This window comes from Aptenodytes forsteri, unplaced genomic scaffold, assembly GCF_000699145.1.
Source record: "Aptenodytes forsteri isolate BGI_AS27 unplaced genomic scaffold, ASM69914v1 Scaffold287, whole genome shotgun sequence".
NCBI classification, from domain to species: domain Eukaryota; kingdom Metazoa; phylum Chordata; class Aves; order Sphenisciformes; family Spheniscidae; genus Aptenodytes; species Aptenodytes forsteri.
In genome coordinates this window covers 3,639,350-3,660,115 of record NW_008794854.1, presented here as the reverse complement: position 1 = coordinate 3,660,115, position 20,766 = coordinate 3,639,350, and the positions used below count along the sequence as shown (strand labels likewise).

At 39.2% G+C, this 20,766-nt stretch overlaps 1 protein-coding gene across 1 annotated transcript in view; it reads left to right on the top strand.

Moving 5' to 3' along the window:
* TMPRSS7 (transmembrane protease, serine 7) overlaps window positions 1-20,766 on the top strand; it is a 34,101-nt gene that overhangs the window by 12,322 nt on the left and 1,013 nt on the right. The window contains 11 exon segments of the mRNA XM_009274580.1: window positions 2,031-2,259; window positions 3,666-3,796; window positions 5,043-5,155; window positions 6,791-6,897; window positions 10,999-11,135; window positions 12,499-12,606; window positions 13,239-13,349; window positions 14,494-14,610; window positions 16,161-16,338; window positions 16,515-16,783; window positions 18,722-18,858. Of these exon segments, the coding sequence (XP_009272855.1) occupies window positions 2,031-2,259; window positions 3,666-3,796; window positions 5,043-5,155; window positions 6,791-6,897; window positions 10,999-11,135; window positions 12,499-12,606; window positions 13,239-13,349; window positions 14,494-14,610; window positions 16,161-16,338; window positions 16,515-16,783; window positions 18,722-18,858 (1,637 nt within the window).

Below are 20,766 nucleotides of genomic sequence, written 5' to 3'. Positions count from 1 at the left end.
CAACCACAGGTGGCAACTGGTATCTGTCAGAAGCATAGCGCTGGTATGCAATGAAGTTGCAGGGGAACAACAACATGGATTGCCACAGGAGTTGAGAAAGTCTTATACTGGTGCAATTTCATTTGTTGGAGTACCTTGAGTGTGTCTGCTTAGGACTGTAGAATATGGTGCAGAGGTTAAAGTGTTAATGCAGCAGCATACAAGGAAGGTGCATCGCCTGGTTGTATCTTGAGAGCTATAGAGTTACTTTGGCATGAAGATACACCTAGTTATCAGTTCAGGCACAGCACTTGAGTGCAGATTTATTGAAGAACGGGTTGGAGAAGGGACTTGTCACTCACATCAGCTGAATCTCTACCTGCATTGCCATGGTATGCCATGGTATCTGGCTATGCAGGGTCTGCTTGGGTAAAGACTGTATCCAGCTTTGGTTTCAAACTGGTAGGCTTGCATTACTTCTAGTTCCAGAGCCAGCTCTGAAATCTCTGCACCATGCTTCTCACCAGCAGTGAGCTCATCACATTATTAACTACTTAGTAGAAATAGTGGTAGTCACATAATTCTAAAGACTATGATCAAAGCTGGCTTTGTTAGGGGTGAGTAAATAAGCACAAATAACTATTATAAAAAGAATGTTATTTGGAAGAGATAAGAACAAGAAGGAAGAGAGAACAATAGCTCAACCAAAGCTTTAAATAGTTATAACTGTAATTCAGTTGTACGGTATGTGACCCTTACAGATTGTTCATGAACATTCATAGCATTAGTTTCAAGATTGTAAATTAGAAGTGGAAGTCAGACAAAGCCTACCACTTCCTGTCTTGATTAACTGCTGGTTAAAAGGTCAACATTTAGTTTGAGTCAACAATTGATAGTGAACTTTCACAGTGCTCTAATTGGTGTTCCACGATAGTAACTATTTCAGAGACTTGCCTTTTTAATAGACAGAAATTAATGCAAATGTTTACTTTGGATCTTATTCTCCCTAATTTGCATTTTCTTCCTTCCCACCTTTCAAAGAGTTATGTTAAGAGTTTTAGATATGACCAAACAAAAAAATCCCTAACCTTTTTGCTGAATGGGAGCTGCAATATTGAATTGAAATAAAGACCTCAATATGTTTGACTTGAAAGCAACAATTGTTTTTGTTTTTTTTTGGAATTGGATGCAAGTAGGGTAATTTTCTGGTGATTCTTATCTAAATTACGACAGCCTTTTTTTGCCTTTCTTTTGGCTTCTTTTTAATAGAAGTGTTTTGTAGGCTAGGCTGTATGGCTTACATTTCACGGTACTTCCATTTCTAATAGTGACTTCTAATGCTGCAAAAGTTTTCAAGACTTGACAGGAAAAACTCCTGGTCTGAATTAATTTTGACCCTGCTTTGAGCAGGGCATTGAACAAGAAAGGTCTTAGCATCCCTTCCAATCTGAATGAATTGGTGACTCTGAATTTAGTGGTAGCACTTACAGCTCATTTCACTTACATTTCACAACTTACATTCACTTCATTCACAACTTACTTACATTTTCATGAGCTGTAATAAAACATTGAGAAGCCTGATGTTTGAACAATAATCTAAAAAACCCCAGAGTTATTAAAAAATGTAGCTTGATTTTTTTTATTTTGTTTTTATTTTATTTATTATAAATATCCTAATATCTGTAGGGGCGAGCAGTTGATTTCTGCCTTGATGAACATTTCCCAGTGAACAATTGTTTAAGTACTTCATCCTCTGGGAGCTCCACAGATCTTTGTTAACTGCGAATACCTGTTGTACAAAATGGCGGTGCTTTTGTGCAAATACCCTACAAGGACTTATTTACAGCACTGTTTGCGGTGTTCTGTAGCTTTATGAATAGACTTTTCCTTGACCACAGACTTACAACTAAGGTGCAAACAAACAGTGGCATAGACTACTTTGTTTCACGTTTAGCTATGCTTTCATATGTTGCTTTAGTTTAAAATTATTTTTAGGATTTTTTTTTTGTACTCGATGAGTGTCCAGTGTTGAAAATGTGACATTTCCACAGGAACAAGTTGTATGTATGATCTGTATGCTGATCGCCTACATGAGCACTTTCCTCTGGATATCCATGCTGCCTCAGGGGGAACGATCTGCTATTTTAAGCTGATTGCATCAGTGGGCCATCTTATTCGTCTTTCAATAGTATCCCTTCAGATTGAAGCAGATAACTGCATCACTGACTCGTTAACTGTTTATGACTCTCTGATGCCAATCAAACATAAGATACTGTACCAGTGAGTATAAATTTTCATTGAGAATTCATTGACAATCATTTGGGTTGTTTTTCTGTAGATTTGTCGACTGCATTTTTGGTGGGTTTTGGCTTGTTTTGCTAAAAATACTCTGATCTTCATGCATTATGCACACAACACCTGGCAAAATATTTTTTTTTTTTTAAAGTGGAAAAACTGATCTTGCTAATAAAAGAAACAGTTAAATATTCTTTAAATTCTTCTTTGCTCTTCAACTGGAGTGCATCTTCACCTAGCTGCAGAACTATGAGAAGTTCACACATTACTGGGCGTAATTTTCTGTTTCTTGTCAGGAAACAAATGCTAACTAAAAGAAGATGTCAAAATTTCCTCCTTTAAGCAAACTCTTCTTCTGTATGAAGATTAGTGCTCTTGATATGAAGACTGAAGTTCTAAAACTAAGTCTCGTGATTCTTTGGATACTTACCGCCACTCACCAGTTCAGCGCTTTTTATAGCTGCTCTATTTGAGTAATTTAGAGGGTTATTAAAATCTAGAGTTGAAGCTCTGATGGATTGAGGGATGTGGACTATTTTTTTTTTAAATTATTTTTCTATTGTTTTCTCTCTTTAATGATCCAGTAGGCTTGTTTAGGGTTTTTTGTTTTAAATTCCTCGTAACTAGTTCCACAGGGCTCTGTCATACTAAAAGGTGAAGACAGCACCTCCATCAAGCAGACAAAGAGCTCAGTGTTTTGACCCCTGAAATCCTCTTCTCTGGCCTGTCAGTGTGTGTATAAGCCTCAAAAAAGAGCATTGGCTTTTCAGTCCTCTTTGAGAGCTGTCCTCTAGTAGTCTGAGCCAGTCACTGACTTGCCTATAAAACAGCAGATGGTGTTCACTTACTTGTTTAGTATCTGTAGAGGACTGAGGATATCTGCTAGGTAATGCATATAGAAAGTAACTTTTTTTTTTAATGGGACTAGTTGATTGGCTCAGGTTCTTCATTTCTGACTTGAATAACTTGCTTGTCTTTCCAACTCCCCAGCGCCAAGCTAAATCTGTTGGTCTAATAAAATAATTTTTCTCTTTCTACAAACTTTTCTTTACTATTGGCTTCATTCATTTTTGCTTGGAGTGAAGGCTGAAAGTCAGTATTATCTCCTAGAGCTAACCATTCTATCTTCCTTTTCATGTTTGCAATTTCTTTCTTTTTTGTACGAAGTGACTTTCTAGTACTGAGTTTCTAACTGGCCTTGTAACAGGTACTTTTGTGTTTAAGAGCGTGGAGTTTTTACTGGGCTTTGAAGTAGGTAAGCTCTGCACCAGTGGAAAATTTATGCACAGAATGAGAGCGATGTGTTGGGGGTTTGTTTGGGGGTTTTGTTTGGGGGTTTGTTTGTTTTTTACCGATTGCTTACATGTGTACTCTCCTTTCTTGCCCCTCAGAGCTTGTGAACCAGCTGATTCATTGGTGTCACTTGTGTCCACAAATAATCTCATGCTGGTAATGTTTAAGGCAGCGCAAAAAAAGGAACGGAAGGAATTCCATGGCTATTTTGAGGTCATTACACAAGAAAGTAGGTTTGTTTTGTGTTTGGAAATGTGTTTATTGTGTTATTTCTCTCTAAGATCCCAAAGGTTCCTGAGTATGGATATATGACTCCTGTATCTCGGTTTCTTTTTTCCTACATGCCTGTCTCTCTCCTTCATCTCCTCTGCATTACTGAGTGTCTGCCTTCCTCTTGATTAATTTGATCTGTGCAGGTTAGCTGTCCTTAAGTGCAATATGAAGGGAGAAGGCTGAAACCAGCACTGACTGAATTCAGTTGGTCAGGACTGCAGTGTGCCAGTAGGTGGAGTTGTTATTCCAAGTGTAGCACTGCTCTGGCCTCTCTCCTGGTTTGGGACTCAGTGATAATGTTAAAGATGGAAGGAATTCAGCACTAAATCTACTTTCAGAAAATAAAACTTCAGGAGCTTTGTCTGCGTTTTCTATCGGTCCCTGCCTCCTCATTAACACAAAGGAGTCAGTTATGTTTCTGCATCAAGTCCATCTTCTGCTTTTTATTGCTTTAAGAAGTGGTTAGATCATAATCACAAATAGTACAAGGAACATCACACTAGTAGCACAAGGAGTAAAATCTAACACAATCCAATGCAAGGAAATTCAAGCTGCTTAAAAAGATGCTGCATACTTTTCATGCTGAGAGTGATTAAACATTAAAATACCATCACAAAAGCATGTGATAAATTCTCCATTATAAGTAACTTTAAATTCAGGGCTGTTACTTTTGTTTGGTTGGTTGGTTTAAATTCAGGGCTGGGTTTTCTTTGTTGGTTTCTCTGTGTGTGTGTATTGTTTTTAATGAATTCTTTAAATCCATTGAGCAGTCATAAAAGGAAGTTTTGGCTTCCAGGAGACTGATTAGATTAGCATGTTGTCCATTTCTCTTCTAACTGGTTGCATTTTAAGACTAGAGGTCCTCGTGTACTACTGCAGCGTGGATGTATTGATGTGCAACACTGTTCACTGAGACTTATTTGCAGAACTGCCTTCGGTGAAATAAACAATATAAAACTTCACAATGTTTTCTCCTAGTCCTGCAGAGCCCAGCAAGCATTCCTAGATTTTTACATCCCTTGTCTCTGTCTGCATCATTGGGAAGGGTATCTTTTTACAGCTTGAACACAGATAAATATAATTCCTAAGCTGCACTGTTTTGCAGTGGAAGACTTCTGATAAATTTGGATGCTTAGCCCACTGAATAGCTTTGCTGGAAATATATTAAAGTTTACCGACTTTTGCTTCCTTTTTTTCCCTAGGGTGTGGAAAAGCAATAGTGACAAAAGAGAAAATTGGCTATGAAGGGAGAATCACAAGTCCCTATTACCCAAGCTATTATCCTCCAAAATGTCTTTGTGTGTGGAACTTCCAGGTAACGTGAATCTCTTTCTCTCTTAGGCACTGTTGTGTGTTTTGGGCACATGGAACCTGTAAGTATAGCAGAAGCAACTGTGTAGGGAATAACCCGCATCCTTACAGATGTGGCAGTTTATAGAAATGACATAGCTGAATAGCTGGCTGTGCTCAGTTTTTTTGTGTCGGGTTTTTTCTTTTGTTTTCTGTGCACTTATTCTTAATGAAGAGAACATAGTTCCTAAGCTGTCCTATTATAAAGGTAAAGAGCTAAGGTTTGATGTTTAGCCTGCAGAATTGCTTCACAGCAGAGCATGTAAGACTTTACTGGTTTTAATTCCCCTCTTCCCACCCCCCAAAATTTAGAAAAAAAGTATGTACAAAAGAGTCCTCTAACTTAGTTATTACTGCTGCTTCTCTGATATGTCTTCTGAGTCTATAATAAATTGAATTTTTGTCTCCTAAGATGTTCTGCCCTATCAGCACAATCCCACAGACTGTTTTTTCTTGGCATCCTTTTTCTGCATCTTTTCAGGTACTTTCCTGAAAGCAAATGACCGAAAGTTTACATCTGTTTGAAATAGTTTTGTCATGCCTTGTCTGATGACACTAGTATTTCCCTATTGATGCTGCTAAAATATGATCTTCGACTTACGGTTTTGCCCTTACTGTTTTCCTCTCTAAAGAATCTGGCAATGGATACAAAGCAGTCCACTGGTTACCCATCTTTCTGCTTATGCTACTCATGTCCAGTTAAGCTAGTGGTTGCTCACGTTGAATCACACCAATCTGAATGGAGTCCAGCTAGCCATGACCTACAGCCTCTTCCTCTTCTAGAAAGCTAAGGCGGTTACTTTTTTGCCTAAACTTCAGGTCTTCAATTCACCCTGGACATATGAGGGAAAACTTTCTGGACTTGACATGGGCAACGCCCAAGACTTATTTCTCAAAACAGTTTAATTTCCCAGTAGCTCAATGCTGAAACTTCCCTCATTTCCCAAATCATCTTTTCTGTAAGAAAGGAGAAATATCTCCATTTCTGGATTCTGGTCCTGAACTAGCCCTTGTTCTTAAAGGAATGTTGCCTTACCTTGCAAAAAGGTTCTGTTCCTTTTAATAAAGGAAATTCTAATTAATTATGAACCCTCATGATACTGCTGGGCTTAAAAATCTTTTGTAAAATGCTAAAGAATGCTTCGATGAGCAGGCACTAGCAGAAAACTACGCTATTGTGGTAGAAGTAACTCCTAGCATTACAAAGGTGATACAGGTATTCAGTGCGGTATCTTACCTAACAATCCGTTGGGGCTGTGTGTCCCTACACAAGTAAATTTGGATGTGTTTGAGTGCTTTGATCTTGATACAAAAGCTGCTTTCTATGGCCAGTGGCTTTTTGAAGATGAAAGGGCTGTTAGCTAGAGGGGGAGAAAGCCTGCAGCTGTGGTGGGGCTTTGCCAACCTTTGCTTTTACTCAAGACTGAATAGCTGGCAGGTGTCTCAAGTGCTGCCTGTTGAGCTGGCGAAGTCAGCACAGCTCCCAGAGCGTGGCATTGCCAAGTGCTGTAATTGCTAAGATAAGTCTAAAGACTTTTGTGTACTATGTCCACAAAAGGAAAAAGAAGACCGCTTGCACTCTCTGTCTTGCTCACAACAGACTCCACAGAAGAGCCTTGGTATAGCTCTGAAGTTGCATAACTATACCATCAGTGAGAAGAATATTAAAGGTTGTGAGAGAGGATGGTGGAAAATTAATGAACACATGTAAGTACTTCTGCATGGGTTATTAAACTAACATTACCAAAATAAACCTTCCCATCACTACTGCAGCTCACTCAGGGAGTTTCCACAAAGACAGAGATACTTCACTGGTGTCTCTTACCATTCTTTCACTTTGGTTGATGACGTAACTGAATCTTTGTAAAATATATATACATATCAAATTCTTTTCTATTGAGTTGTACCAGAAAGATGAAAACAAGAGCCTTTGGTACTCTCTGGAGAGAAAGAAATGGAAAGAGTTGGGTGAAGGTGGATCTCCTGTGAACCCTGAAATAATTCTGGGTTTTCTGGGATCATTGAACAAGGTCTGTTAAAACCCTTTTAAGTGTAACTTAATTCTGTGATTGCTCACGAGGACACTGAACCTAATTAACTTCTCAGTGAAAGCTATTACAATGACATTATTGGGAATAGAAGAGTAACTGCTTCCGCATTCCAGTCACTGGCTCTTGAAAGAGAAACCACACAGATTGACTACCAAGGTACCACTGTATTTCTTAAGTGTTTTTTATTAAAATATTGCTGCTGGTTTTTTATTAAAATACTGCTGCTTTCCCATGCACATTGTCCACCCATTTTTTCCTCAGTTTTTTTAAGTCATCTTTCAATCAGTGGATGATGAGACAAGGTTAGATTTAGGATGTTGGATTTTTTTTTTTTTTTTTTTAACTTTGTTCAAATGGAAACCTCAATAAGATCAGACTTGAAACTGAATTTCTGAACTCGCTACTGAAACTAAGCAAAGTCAGTCAGGCTTTTAAGAGTGTAACTGAAAGAATTACAGAGGAGAAAACTTCCTCTATTCTTTGATACCATGTTGTACTTATATAAAGAAAACTCATTTTGTCTGAAGCTCCTAAAATTGTGCCTTAATGGGAATTGGTTGCACCCTGGATGGGCACATAAAAACACAAGTCAAAACAGACATTAGGTGTGTTTGTGGGGTTTTTTGGTTTTCTTTTTATGACACAATTGGAAAGATTTGAGGTATTGGGGATGGCTGAGAGATGAATCAAATAAAGGCAAAATCTGGAGAAAAAAATTATGATGGGTTCATATTGTAAGGATTCTCTATGTGAAAGTTCAGCTTTTAAATAAGCCTACCAATTATACATTCCACAGAATCAAATGTCAGAGTATGACCCTTAGAAATGCACTCGGGGTTACTTTTGAAATACTGTACAAGAATACATGCTCCTGATTTCTGTTGCAAGTTGCTGATGTTTAAATAGACCAAGACAAATTTTCCTTTGAAAGTGTCTCTTTCACTGAAAATAAGGCTTTTGAACCTCTATGACTTTCTGTTCTATGTCTACTTTCCACGGAAAAAAATATGATTTAAAGCATGAAACACTTTGATATTTGATTTTTTTTGTTGTTGTTGTTGTTGAAAAAAATATGATTTAAAGCATGAAACACTGATATTTGATTTTTTTTGTTGTTGTTTTCCCCAAATTTTAATGGTTAATGAAATGGAGGGGGGGAACCCCACTTTTTCAGCTTCCTGCAATTGCAGCTTATAGCATGCATATTCTGCTATCTTAGGTAAAAAGGATTAAGAAGCTTCAGGAGACTGATCTTGGCAAATAAAGACTGCTACCGTGAAGATGGTGCAGACAAGGTTCCTTCAAATCTCTAGGGTCAACTTTGTCTAACCAGAGACACTGAACACAAACGTGCGGTTCTTCCTTGTCTTTCTTCCAGTGGAAATGCAAATGTTCCTCTGCCTAGTCAGAGGAGTTACAGCTGATGAACTGCTTTTGCTGAAATTCTCATAGGCAGAAATATCAACGAGTTCCTGTGAGCAGACTGTTAGAGGCTTATGTGAACAAAGAGGTTGCCAGTGTTTTATTTTTCTTAAAGCTGTTGGTGCAACATCCCATTGTGTCTGCTACAGGATGCATGTATCTACTCATCCCCTGAAAAGGTATCCCACTCCCTGCTTCAACATATGGGACAGGATCCCCTTAATTAGTTTCTCTCTGTAGCAATGGCACAGAGTTGCAGATGGTGCCTTGCAACCTCTGTTTGCCCTGGACCTGGAGAAATGGCTAGTAAAACACCAGTAGAAGGCCCCCAAGGATCTGTAGCTCTGTCTTACAAATCCCACAAGCGTATGGCATTTCTCACTGTGTACAGGAGATGGCTTCTTTGATGTAGCTCTCAGCTCTTCCACAGATGGGCGGGAGCTTCCTCTACTTCTGGCGAGATGAGGTGGTTTTATGTGGCTGAGAAATGGTCAATGCAGCCTGCAATTTTTTTTTTTTAAATGGTGCTAAGGTTTGTTGAAGGGATGTTGTCTAAGTCATCGACAGAAGAAGACATGTAGAAAATGTCTGTGGGCTAATTGAGGGGAATCAGATGGTTAGGAGGCATTTTGCTATGCACTTTAGCAGGCTGTTTTAGGTTGGGAACATTGATGACGGAGACACTAAAATGAGCGTGAATAAGACATCCTGTAGCAGGAAGTCTTCACTCTTAGCCCTGATAGATTTTGTTGTGGTTTTTTGTTGTTTTTTTTTTTGACAATTAACTTTACTATAGTGGAAAGCTCTTAAATTAACTCTCTTTACATCTGTTTTGAGGACGTGTAAGAGGAGTCTATTTTTTTATAATTGTTTTTTTTATTTATTTTTCGCATTGCTGGAACAGAATCTCCTAGATCTGTTAAAAGGATGTTTCATTTTCATAGGGTGAAACAAAGCACATATGGAAACATGAATGAGCATGGCCATTCCCTATGGCATGCTTCAGTGTGGTGCACAGGACACCAGGCAACATCTATCCACATGGAAATCACTGCCCGATTCCCCTGCATTCATTGACATGAAGAGTAGTCCTGGTGCAATGCCTGGTGTTGCCAAAATAAACAAGGGAAATATTTACCTCTGGATCATAGTCTATTTAACAATACAAATAATCCATTTTCATGTTCTTCGAATTCATTCTAACTGCAGCATGTGACCTTGCACTGCTGTTAAGCAAGTGTATGTGCCAAGTGTGCTAAGAATCAATACAGCTGCTTCTGCTCTTAAATCTGTTTAGGCTGATAAGTACTTTTCTTGACAGGAGTCTTAAAGCCAGATGTTTTTCTCATAAGTGCTGCATTTTTGGGGTGTTTCAGTGGAACAGAGGAGAGGGTCCTTATTTCTACTTCTAGAACAATCTGTACTGTCAACGTTCACTGGGTTTACTACATTTAAAACTGTCTCCAATTTTTAAAGTATGATCCAGCAACCTTTCCCTGCTAAAGAGGTTTTTTGGAGTCTTGGGGGGTTTTTTTGGTGTTGGTTTCCCCCCCCAGCTACAGTAGCATCTAAATGCCAGTTGCAACATCTTCAGCATCTTTGATGAAAGGGGCAATAGAAATGCATTAGCAATGGATGGATGAAATGTTTGCTAATACCAGGGAGCACTTAGGTTTCTCTGAGTCAAGTGGCACTTAGGCAGAAGTCCAAGGAAGCTCTTTGCCAAAATGGCAGCTTAAAGCAGATGCGCACCCAAGGGATTTTTTTTTTTTTTCCATCTAGACTATTTATTTGAAGACATGACTTTCAAAGGTAAAATTCCAGATTGTTAATGGTGGATGAAGGCTGGGTGACTACTTAGAAATATTTTCAGTTTCCCTAAATCTATTCCACCCTGCCTCCAGAGTAGTTGGACCAATTTTATCCCAATCCCTTTGTGCACTCTTCTTTAGGGGCAATCCTCAAAATCAGAGCAGCTAAATTTGCTGTCCACTGTGCTGACATTTCCCCTCCCACCAAATTTACTTAAGTCTTCCCAAAAATCCAGATCTTTTGAAAACAGATATTAGAAGCGGTGACAAAAGTACCCATGTTTGTCTTGATAAATTTCTTCATTCCTCTAGACTTTCTGGCAAAACATTCTCCTTGCATGTATGTGGTCATGAAGGATTATGACCAGCATTTTGGGGAATTTGGGTACTGCTTCAGATTTTGGTTCTTAATTAAAGTATGGCAGCTGACTGTATTGCTGAATTTCAGTGATGTTGACATTTAAATTGTATGTAAGGCAATTTTGATGTGAAGGCTGCTCTAGAACTCCACTGAACACTTTTAGGTACTGCGGTTACTATGTCGATCACCCAACAGTCTTCCACATTGCAAGTTCTGCTGTCAACATCGAGCTTCAGTGCAGTTCGAAGGTCTCAGAGAAGCCACTTCTGGTGGAGTATGGCAGCTATAACATCAGCCAGCGTAAGATGGATTTTCTTTTTCAACCTATCTTTGCATTTCAGATCTGTGAAGCAGCATTTTTCAGGTCCAGTAGGACTTCATTAGGTTTACGCAGGAAATTCTCTGTTGGGTCTTTGTTTATTTTCTTTTCTAATCTTACTAAGTCGGGTGACTAGCAAATGCAGAGCCCTTTCTAGCTTATCAAGGCTATGCAGCTAAGGTTTGTGGGCATGTGCAGCATGCTCTGGTTTCCTGTACGCACACAGACTGCTCTCTTCTGCACAGTCCTTAAAGCTTCCTGCGTGGCTATGGCCATGGTGCAGTCAACTGAAGTCTGATGTTCCTGTTTGTTTTCATCCCCAAGGTTTTGTTTGCAATGTTTCTATTATCACAAAGGCTTCCAGGTAATGGACAGAGAGTATGAAATAACCAATGGCTTATTCCAGTGTTTCCATCAATTTAAATACTTTGTGTGCAAGTAGAAACCTGAGCTGAAAAACATCTCAAAAAGTTGATAAAATAGTCTACTGACTGTGAGTTTTTTTCAAGCCCTGAAACGGACAACTGTTTACTGATATTTTTTCCCCTTTGTTAATCTTACATATTCATGCTGTTATAGTAGTAGAGAAGCAATGGTTTCTAGTCATAGCTACTTGTCACATTAGAGCGATTTTATGCATTGCATATATGTGGAGTATGTAAAAAGGTGATAACTTCATGATTTTATTTTAAAAGGCAAACATTTATGTAATTCATAAGTCACCTCAATACAGTTTACTAACTGAAGTTGCAAAGTGTTGCAAATTTTGGTTACTGAAAGTGAGACTGTCCTTTAAAAGAAGATGGCATTCTAAGCTGCCTTGTGTTGCACCATAAAACACTGGCTGATTTGGTCCAGTCCTAGTGTAGAGCCTGCAGTACATACTGCAGTAACAGCTCAATTGGAACTTTAGAGATATTCACCTCAATACAGTTTACTAACTGAAGTTGCAAAGTGTTGCAAATTTTGGTTACTGAAAGTGAGACTGTCCTTTAAAAGAAGATGGCATTCTAAGCTGCCTTGTGTTGCACCATAAAACACTGGCTGATTTGGTCCAGTCCTAGTGTAGAGCCTGCAGTACATACTGCAGTAACAGCTCAATTGGAACTTTAGAGATATTTTTTCTTCTTTTTTAAATAACACTTTTCAACATCTGAACTCAATTTAAGTGCTGGCAATGCATACAGACTATTAAATTTTAGAGAAACTTTATCATCCCTTGGAACAGCTTAGTGACTGTAAATTGAAGTGAGCTGGCAATATTTGGGAAAAGGAAACTTTTAGGTTGTTTGGGGTTTTGTTTTGTGTGGGTTTTTGTTGTTTTTCTTTTTTTTTTACCTCCAGCATGTCCACCTGGACATTTCAAGTGTTCTACTGGCTTATGCATCCAGCAGATGCAGCGCTGTGATGGGATAAACAACTGCTTCGATGAAAGCGATGAACTCTTTTGTGGTTTGTATTCACTTACTAGAGATCTTGACTGGAAAACCTAATGAATGTATTCTCTAGTCTTAGAAGGCAGCTGAAAGAAGGTGAATTTTTTTTTAGGGGGAAAAAAAAACGTTTCCCGCTTTCTTTGTATTTCCAGGTAGAGACTATCAGTCAGTCTCTTGAGTGCTTAATTCCTAGTCAATTAGCAAGGAACGAAACTAAGAATGAAGAAGGTATGGCACTGGAAAGCATGAGCAAGAAAGTTAGATGTGCAAAAATAGCTGTAATAAGCTATATTTTAGTTTTTCCTCATGTGATAAATGCTGGTAATTATAAAGTTCTGTTCTATTTTGAGCCTAGTTATTTTATTTTCATGGGGGAATGACAAATTGTGGTGCATAGAGCAGATGAGAATGATAATAAATGTCCATGGTGAAAGAGGGTTAGAACTTGGGCCACTCCACTTGGGGCAATGTGTGAACTGGGATAGGTCACTGAACTCTCTTGTGCTTTATTTTCTCCATGCATAATGTGTGCACTCATCCTTGTATCATGCAGTAAAGCTATGAAAAGTGGTACCCAGGAATAGTCAGAAGGGTAGTGTTAGCATTACAAGCGCGCTTCTGAAGCTGATTTGACTTATGTTTTTAAAGTTGTCCCTGAGTGGAACTGTAACTCCAGCTTCGCAATACAGGATAACCTGCTTGCCTGCAATGGAGTAAGTGATTGTGAGAATGGAAAAGATGAGCAGAACTGCACCCACAGTAAGGCTACTCTCGTGATTAATTTTTTTCTCTCTTCTATCATCTATCCAATCCTGACTTGAATACTGGATGCCATATTCAAAGAGTTAAGAGGTACTATCAAATCTAACTCAGGCTATATAATTCTGTTCAGTTTTCTGATATGCTTATAAACAAGCCGTTATTGATTTTAAACTGTTTCTTTTTAATGAGCTCATGAACATCTGTTTCAGCAAAATACTGGCAGAAGACTTAAGTACTCTGGGTGCAGGATGGGGATCTAGGGATCTAAAGCTTGAATCCCAGATTTCATCTCTTTAAAGCATAATCTGTGCAAATTATTTCCTGGATCTGTTTTACCATCTGTAAAATAACTATAAAAATGATAGTTTCTCTGGAACAGTTTTCACGGTTATAAGGTTAATATGTTTAAAATGCTATGGAAGCTATAAATTTAGCATTAGGCACATGAAAGTTTTGAGTCAGCCATTTCTTTAACTTTTTAGAATAAATGGACACCATGACGTATGAAAGGGAGCACAACTGGGAAGTGCTGCAAGTAACTTTTTTAAAGAAAAGTAATGTTTTTTGACATGCTTGAGTAGACAGTCTGTGTAAATGGTTACAGGATATTTCTGTGTGTTGACAAGAAAAAATAGATTGGGTTTGAGTGGCCTCATTTATTGCAAGCCACAGGGAAACAGGAAAATGCCAAGGTTGGGGTTGCAGTTTAACTAAATACAATTAGTAAGACTGCTTTCACTAGTAAGACTGCTTTCACTACTGTCTTCTTTTTCATATTTAATACTGAAATATAAAGGAGGGCTTCTTTCCAGAGTACTGGATGTTTTCTCTTTCTAGCCTAACACTTGCTCTACAGCTAAGTTTTCATTACTATATCCATGTTCATTAGTGCTATGGGAAAGGATGGGAGGAAATCTTTGTTCAGACTCAGCTAACTTGATGCAAGCCTTAGTATAGATGCAGTTCTACTTGAATAGTTTATTCTACTTAGAGATTAGTTTAAGCCATACCAGCTAAAGTGCTCTTTTGCTATGTTCCCTCCTATCTATTAATACATATATGAATCTTTTATCTGTGCAGACATGTCTTCATGTGTTAAGCTGAGCCAATAGTCTTTTTGTTTTCCCCACAACTATTTCAGGTATTCCTTGCACCAACCACACATTTAAGTGCAGGAATAACATTTGCATTAGGAAACAAAATGCAAAGTGTGATGGGACCGTGGACTGTATTGATGGAAGTGATGAAAGCAGCTGCAGTAAGTCCCTCTCAAATGTTCAGCTTTTTGAACTTTGAACTTTTTACACAATAAAGCCCTTTATTTCTTCCTGTTTTGGAGTGGGTACAACTCATGCAGTGGGTATTGAGGTTTTTATTGCGTCCTCTCAGTGATAGTGGGGTAATGATCAGCTATCGGTTCACTTCAGGTCTGGTTGCAGAATTTCCTAAATTCTTGTGGGAAGGTGAGCTTGCTGGTATGGGGAGTCTTAGTCAGCTGTAAAGCTTATTGTAGCTATGTTAAGGAGCAGGGAAGCAGGGTTAATTGCAGAGTGAACTTGACTAGTTGGTAAGGCAGCATTTTCGTTGCCTGCAGCAGTGTCAGGTACTTCTGTTGGAGTCAAACTGTATTTGGACTTCAGGAGTGACACAGCTGCAATGAGATAAAAACCACAAACTTTTCACTTCTCTGTCTCTTCTGGATGGTGAAGACCCCAATATTTCATAGTATCAAGCTAGGTTCTAGTCTCAAATCCTCCTGAAGTAACCTGTGTACAAGCTTTTCAGTTTGTTTTGCTGTAAAGAGAACAGGTGATTGTTACTGCAGTAGCAATAAAAGCGGGGTTAGGATTAGTTGCTTAAGCTGAATATTCTCTGGTATTTTGTCTAGCCCTTAGCTGTTTCTGGCATGCTACCTGTACGTCAAATCTGCCAGCACCTGCCTTGGATTCAGTAGAACATCTTAAAAGACTAACTATATGCCTACTTGTGTTTGGAAACATTAATGCTGCTTTTGACTCTTTGGCTGAGCGCTGGAAAGTGCCCAGAAGCATTAACACCTGTGCGTGGGAATGTGGGACTAAAATTCCTGAGCAGAGGCTTTATGTGCATGCACTAGGGATGGCCCCCTCTGTAGGGCCTTTCTCCGTTGCTCTTCAAATTAGTGTGCAGCTTTTTGTGCTGAGACATGACTTCTTCACCTGTGAGTTAGTAATATATAACATTTTCAGGCTTTCAGTTGTTTCCATGCAAATTAATGGTTGGACCACCTGATTTCTGAAATAATAAATGACTAAACTCCACATATGTGGCTGCTACTATAAACATTTTTCTTGTATTGTTCCCACTGTTTTGGCAAGAAATAAGTGTCCTGATGATGCTGAACTTCCTTCCTTCCTGATGGACTCCTTTCAGTTCAGGGCTGACAGTATTAAAAAGAGATGAGGGATTGTCTATTTTTATATATTTATTTTGATGCTTATTAAATCAATGGATCCTTTGATATTTCTGACACAAGAAATATTTAGAGGCCAATTTCTGTAGCAGAGCTAAAAAAGAAACTTATTAAATTTCCCAGGCCAGTGCCTTTTTTTATGGAGTGATCTTCTGTTTTGAGGAGTAGAGTAGCCAAATAGAGACATTTTCTGATTAGAGCAGGGCAAGGAAATTGTCGTGGTTTACCAAAACCAGGACAGAAATATATTTCAAAACATTTCAAAGTGCAAGATTCTTTCATGCCATATGTGGGAAGCGCTCTCGTTAAAGGAAAGCACTGTGGATGGAGATTATAACCTGAAATATCCCTTGCAGGTTGTGGCAGCAGCAAGAGCAGCAATCCCATCTCTCGGATTGTAGGCGGTACGAACACTGAGGAAGGTGAATGGCCCTGGCAGGTCAGCCTTCATTTTGTGGGAGCTGCTTACTGTGGGGCATCAGTGATATCGAAAGAGTGGCTTGTGTCTGCAGCTCACTGCTTTCAAGGGAGCAAGTAAGCAGTCTTCCCCTTAACTCTGTCCCAAAAATTGTCAGCGTCCCCAAATGCCTTTAGCTTCCAGAGTTTGAACCGCACCGAGGAGGGATGTGCCCTCATCTTTCACCTGCCCTGCTGTCGGGGGGGTGTTTTGGGGTACTTTTTAAAGAGATGGCTTGTTTGGTCCCAACCAGGCTGGCTGACCCCAGAGCATGGCGTGCTCACCTGGGAATGCAAACTCAAGGCCATGCAAAGTTTGTATCTGCAGTGAGACGGATCATCGTCCACGAATACTACAACAGCAGGAACTACGACTATGACATTGCACTGCTGCAGCTGAGCAAGCCATGGCCGGACACAATGAGCCATGTCATCCAGCCGATCTGCGTGCCTCCCTTTTCGCATAAAGTCCGCAGTGGTGACAAGTGCTGGATAACAGGTTGGGGCCAAATGCGGGAAACGGGTGAGTTTTATAGCTTTAGTCGAGCTAATTTTGTTCCCAGGTAAACAGCAGCCTTCACAGCTGTGGGTGTGTGCGCAGGACACCTGCTTTTGTTGCATGGCTGAGTTGTGCAGAAAATCATAATGTTTTGAATTTACTGTCCTATGGAAGTAGGTTCCTGCATGCACATACCTTCATATGCTCAAGAAAATTGGCTGCTGGTCCTGTGGATCTGGAAGTCCTGTGTGCTCCTGTTGTTAGCTAAGACTTGCAGGGAACTACGCTTACTCCGAAATAACACGGTATTGGTTTTCCCCTTTGTTATTCTTGGAGGTGTGTTAGCACACCTAAATGTACCCTTTGTTGCTTGCCGCAGGAGGATGAAACTGTTAAGTGTCCCTCCTCCCGCCTTCAGCCTCTGTAGGCTGAACAGCCTGTGGCACTGACCCTAGCTGTGAGGTGCCAGCTCCATCCTTGGAGTGTGGCTTGACAAAATGGCCACTGCATTGACAAAATGGCTGCCCCTGTAATGGTGGGCTGCCCCATGGCAGGGGTAGGCCTGGCCCTCCCACCACCTTGTCCTGAGCTGCCTCCTCCCTGGTGCGAATGCTGGTACCTTCTGCCCCTCTTGTGGCTGCTTTCCTAAAGCCCTTCCAGTGTAGCTGTAGGTGTGATGGCTTCCCTCGGCATAAATTGCATAACCGCCACCGTGCCAAGCCCCGGGTCTGCCAGCACAGGCCTGGCCCAGGTGGTTTGCCTGTACCTGCAGGGCTGCCCTGGCCCGGCCTTGCTTGCCCTCTCAGGGCTGCCGGCACCATGCCGGCCCAGCCTCCCCGCTGCTCTTGGCGGAAAGTAGGAAAGGCAAATGTGTGGTGCGAGGCAGCAACAGGGTAATTAACCTCCAGCATTTTGACGTGACGTTCGCAGCCAGAAATACTACCCGCCAAATTACATTTAGCCTCTCTATAAATAGCTGTGAGAGAATATATGGTTGCAAACCAAGTGCAACCACCTTACTGGGAAAAGATGTTGGTACGGATGTGTGGTGTGGTGCAGTGTCTCTCTTTGGCCTACTGGTTAGTCCCCGTGCTATTTAAAAGCTGGTTATTTGAAAGATAAATGTGATGCCTCAAAAAGAAAAAAGGGATTTTTTTTTTTTTCCCCTGTTCCCCTCTTTTTCCCTTCATTGGTTTATACAATTTGATTGCCAAATCAGTTTAAGTATTTTTTTAAGTATACTTTATTACATACGAGCTTTATCAAATTCTGAAACAAAGTTTCATGATGTAAACCAGCACTTGCATATTTGAATATGTTGGTGAAGTTTCTTTGGCTATATCCAAATTTTGAGAGGATCACCTGGTGATATTATTAAAGCTGTTGTATTGAAAGGAGGGGACAATTCAGTTTAATTCTGTTTTTCCAGAAGTATGTATTTTACAGAAAAAAGGTATTTTAGCAAAATTTTCAGACAGAGAGGGCCAAATTTGAGATATGTCCAAGTTCTTTATGCTGCCAAAAGAGCAATCTGCATTCTGTAACTCTGACTCATACCTTTAATTTTGGATCCAACCCCTTCAGAGACACCACCCGAATTGCAAATCTGTCTTGTGATGATCCAAATACCTTTGTAAAATCCTGTTTCCTTTTAAAAATAAAAAGAGAATAAAATAAGAAATCTTGAGACACTTTGCAAAAGGCATTAGAAAAAGCTTTTTGGCCAACCCTAGTGATTATGCCATTGTATCTGGTGTGGCTAAAGGACCAAGTTCACATTACATAAATGCCTGATACCTAAGTGGTTTTCTGTGCTGTTGTAGTTAGTTGTTTGGAATCTGGAATAACTTGGAGGTCAAAAGTATCTGTGGATATTTTCTGAAGACTTCTTTTTTTGCCTTTCAATAGATGAGTAAAATGCTAAGCTCTCTTGAATCATCTTTCTTTCAATTTGTTTTCCAGATGATGAAGGTTCAGCAATTCTTCAGAAAGCAGAGGTAGAAATTATTGACCAAACGTTATGTCATTCCACATACGGGATTATCACAGCTAGGATGTTTTGTGCTGGACTAATGTCTGGGAAAAGAGATGGGTGCAAAGTATGTATTTTAGCATATCTTGCATAGAGTTTATCTCAGCTTTAATCGTTGCATGATGAGGTGTAAGAACTGACTGGCAAACCACTTTGTGGTCCATACATTTGAGTTCTGAAAAACAGCAATGCAAGAATTCTTCATCAGCAAATCTGTCATCTGGGTGTTTTCAGAGTTTTGCTGCTTTATGTATATGAATAGCATCACTAAGTCTCAGTTGTGGGCCAAGGGCCAGTCAATTTGCAAGTCTCAGTAACAGGTCAGGCAATTTTTGGTACAAGAGTCTCAGTTGAAGAAAAAACTGAGAAACTAGCTTGTCTCTTTTCAGGATCCTTCCCTCCCAACTTGGAACTACAGGACTATCTGATGAGATGCAGACTACTAGGCATAAATTTTCAAATATATAATAAATCTGATCTGGAAATGCTGGACAATAATAAATGTGAAGTTCTGAATTTACTTCTAGTGAATAGTAGTAAAACTATATATATACAGAAATGATATATAATATAAAATAAGATATAAATATATATGTTATACAATATATACTATATTATTTAGAACTTATATGAATCATATATTTACTTCTAAAATAATAGTACATTTACTGCTAAAATAGTAGTAAAACTACTTTTTTTTTTATGATGGATATCTGGAATCTTCAAGATGCTCTAGCTTTCACTGGTCTACATAAAAGTGAGAGAGACCACAATGACTCTCAGGGCAAGCAATGTCTGAAGGAGTATAATGTACCAGCTGCTTTTTAGAGATTAATGAGATCATTGACATTAAGCTTCATTTTCACTAACTGGAGAATTTTTTTCTCCAGTTATCTGTCTGGCCACTCAAGATATAGCCAAGGAACGGCATAATTTACAGGTCTTTTTGCTGCTTTTCTGTAAGGGCAAATGATGTGTGACTGAGTCTGGTAGTTGTTACAGCTGATCAAAATGTGGGATTTTTGTTTTATGAAAAATGCTGGTGTTCCACTTTTGCCCCAGGAATTAAAGAAAAAAAGTTGAAAATTTGACACTCTAAATGCAAAATCTTAATTGTCAAGGATGGAAAAAATGATCTTCTAAGTTAGATCTTTAACCATTTTGTGAGGCAATTCAAGATAATCCTGCTTTGAACAGCAGGTGGCTTTACTTAGATCATCCTCTGATGTCCCTACCAACCTGCATATCCTAAGATCCTACAAAGTTAAAGCAAATAGTTTGCTAGCTCTAACAAAATATACGTCTAGAAGGAAAGCACTTCTCTTGCAAAACATTGACATTTAACCAACTCACCTTTGGTTTTGGAATCCTTTATTGCATCCAATGCTTTGGTAAAGTTTAATTTGCTGCTAGCTGTCTGTTTCAGAGAGGTTGTGTCTACAGCAGAGTCTCACAAGAAAGTATAAGCTTGGTCCAAGAGATTTCCCTGAAATGGTGGCACTTCCCCCCCCCCTCCCCCCCCGAATGTCTGCCAATATATTTCTACAAGAATACCATATAAAGGAAGAGTACTATTTGTATTGTCCTGTATTATGGAATTATGCCATGCTGCATAAAATTTTGAAGTCTATAACAGGCTTCATTTTAACTGCCCTAATTAAAAAGACATTGTGTGCCCCTAAACATTACCTGCTGGCTTGCATCTACTAGAGGATAGCACTTAGTTTTTTTCCTTCTTAATAAAAACCCCAAAACAAACAAACAAACAAACCCAAAAACCAAATCGATTGAGGGATCCAATCTGTTTCCATTTATTTTAATTTGAAAGAAGTTATCATTATTAAATACTGTAACTGTATTTTAAATTTTATTTAAAAAAAAACCCTTACTATTTTTTTGAGTCATTAGGTGTGTAACCTATAAATGAACATGCATATTGTCATGGCTTAACCTCAGCTGGCAACTGAGCGCCACA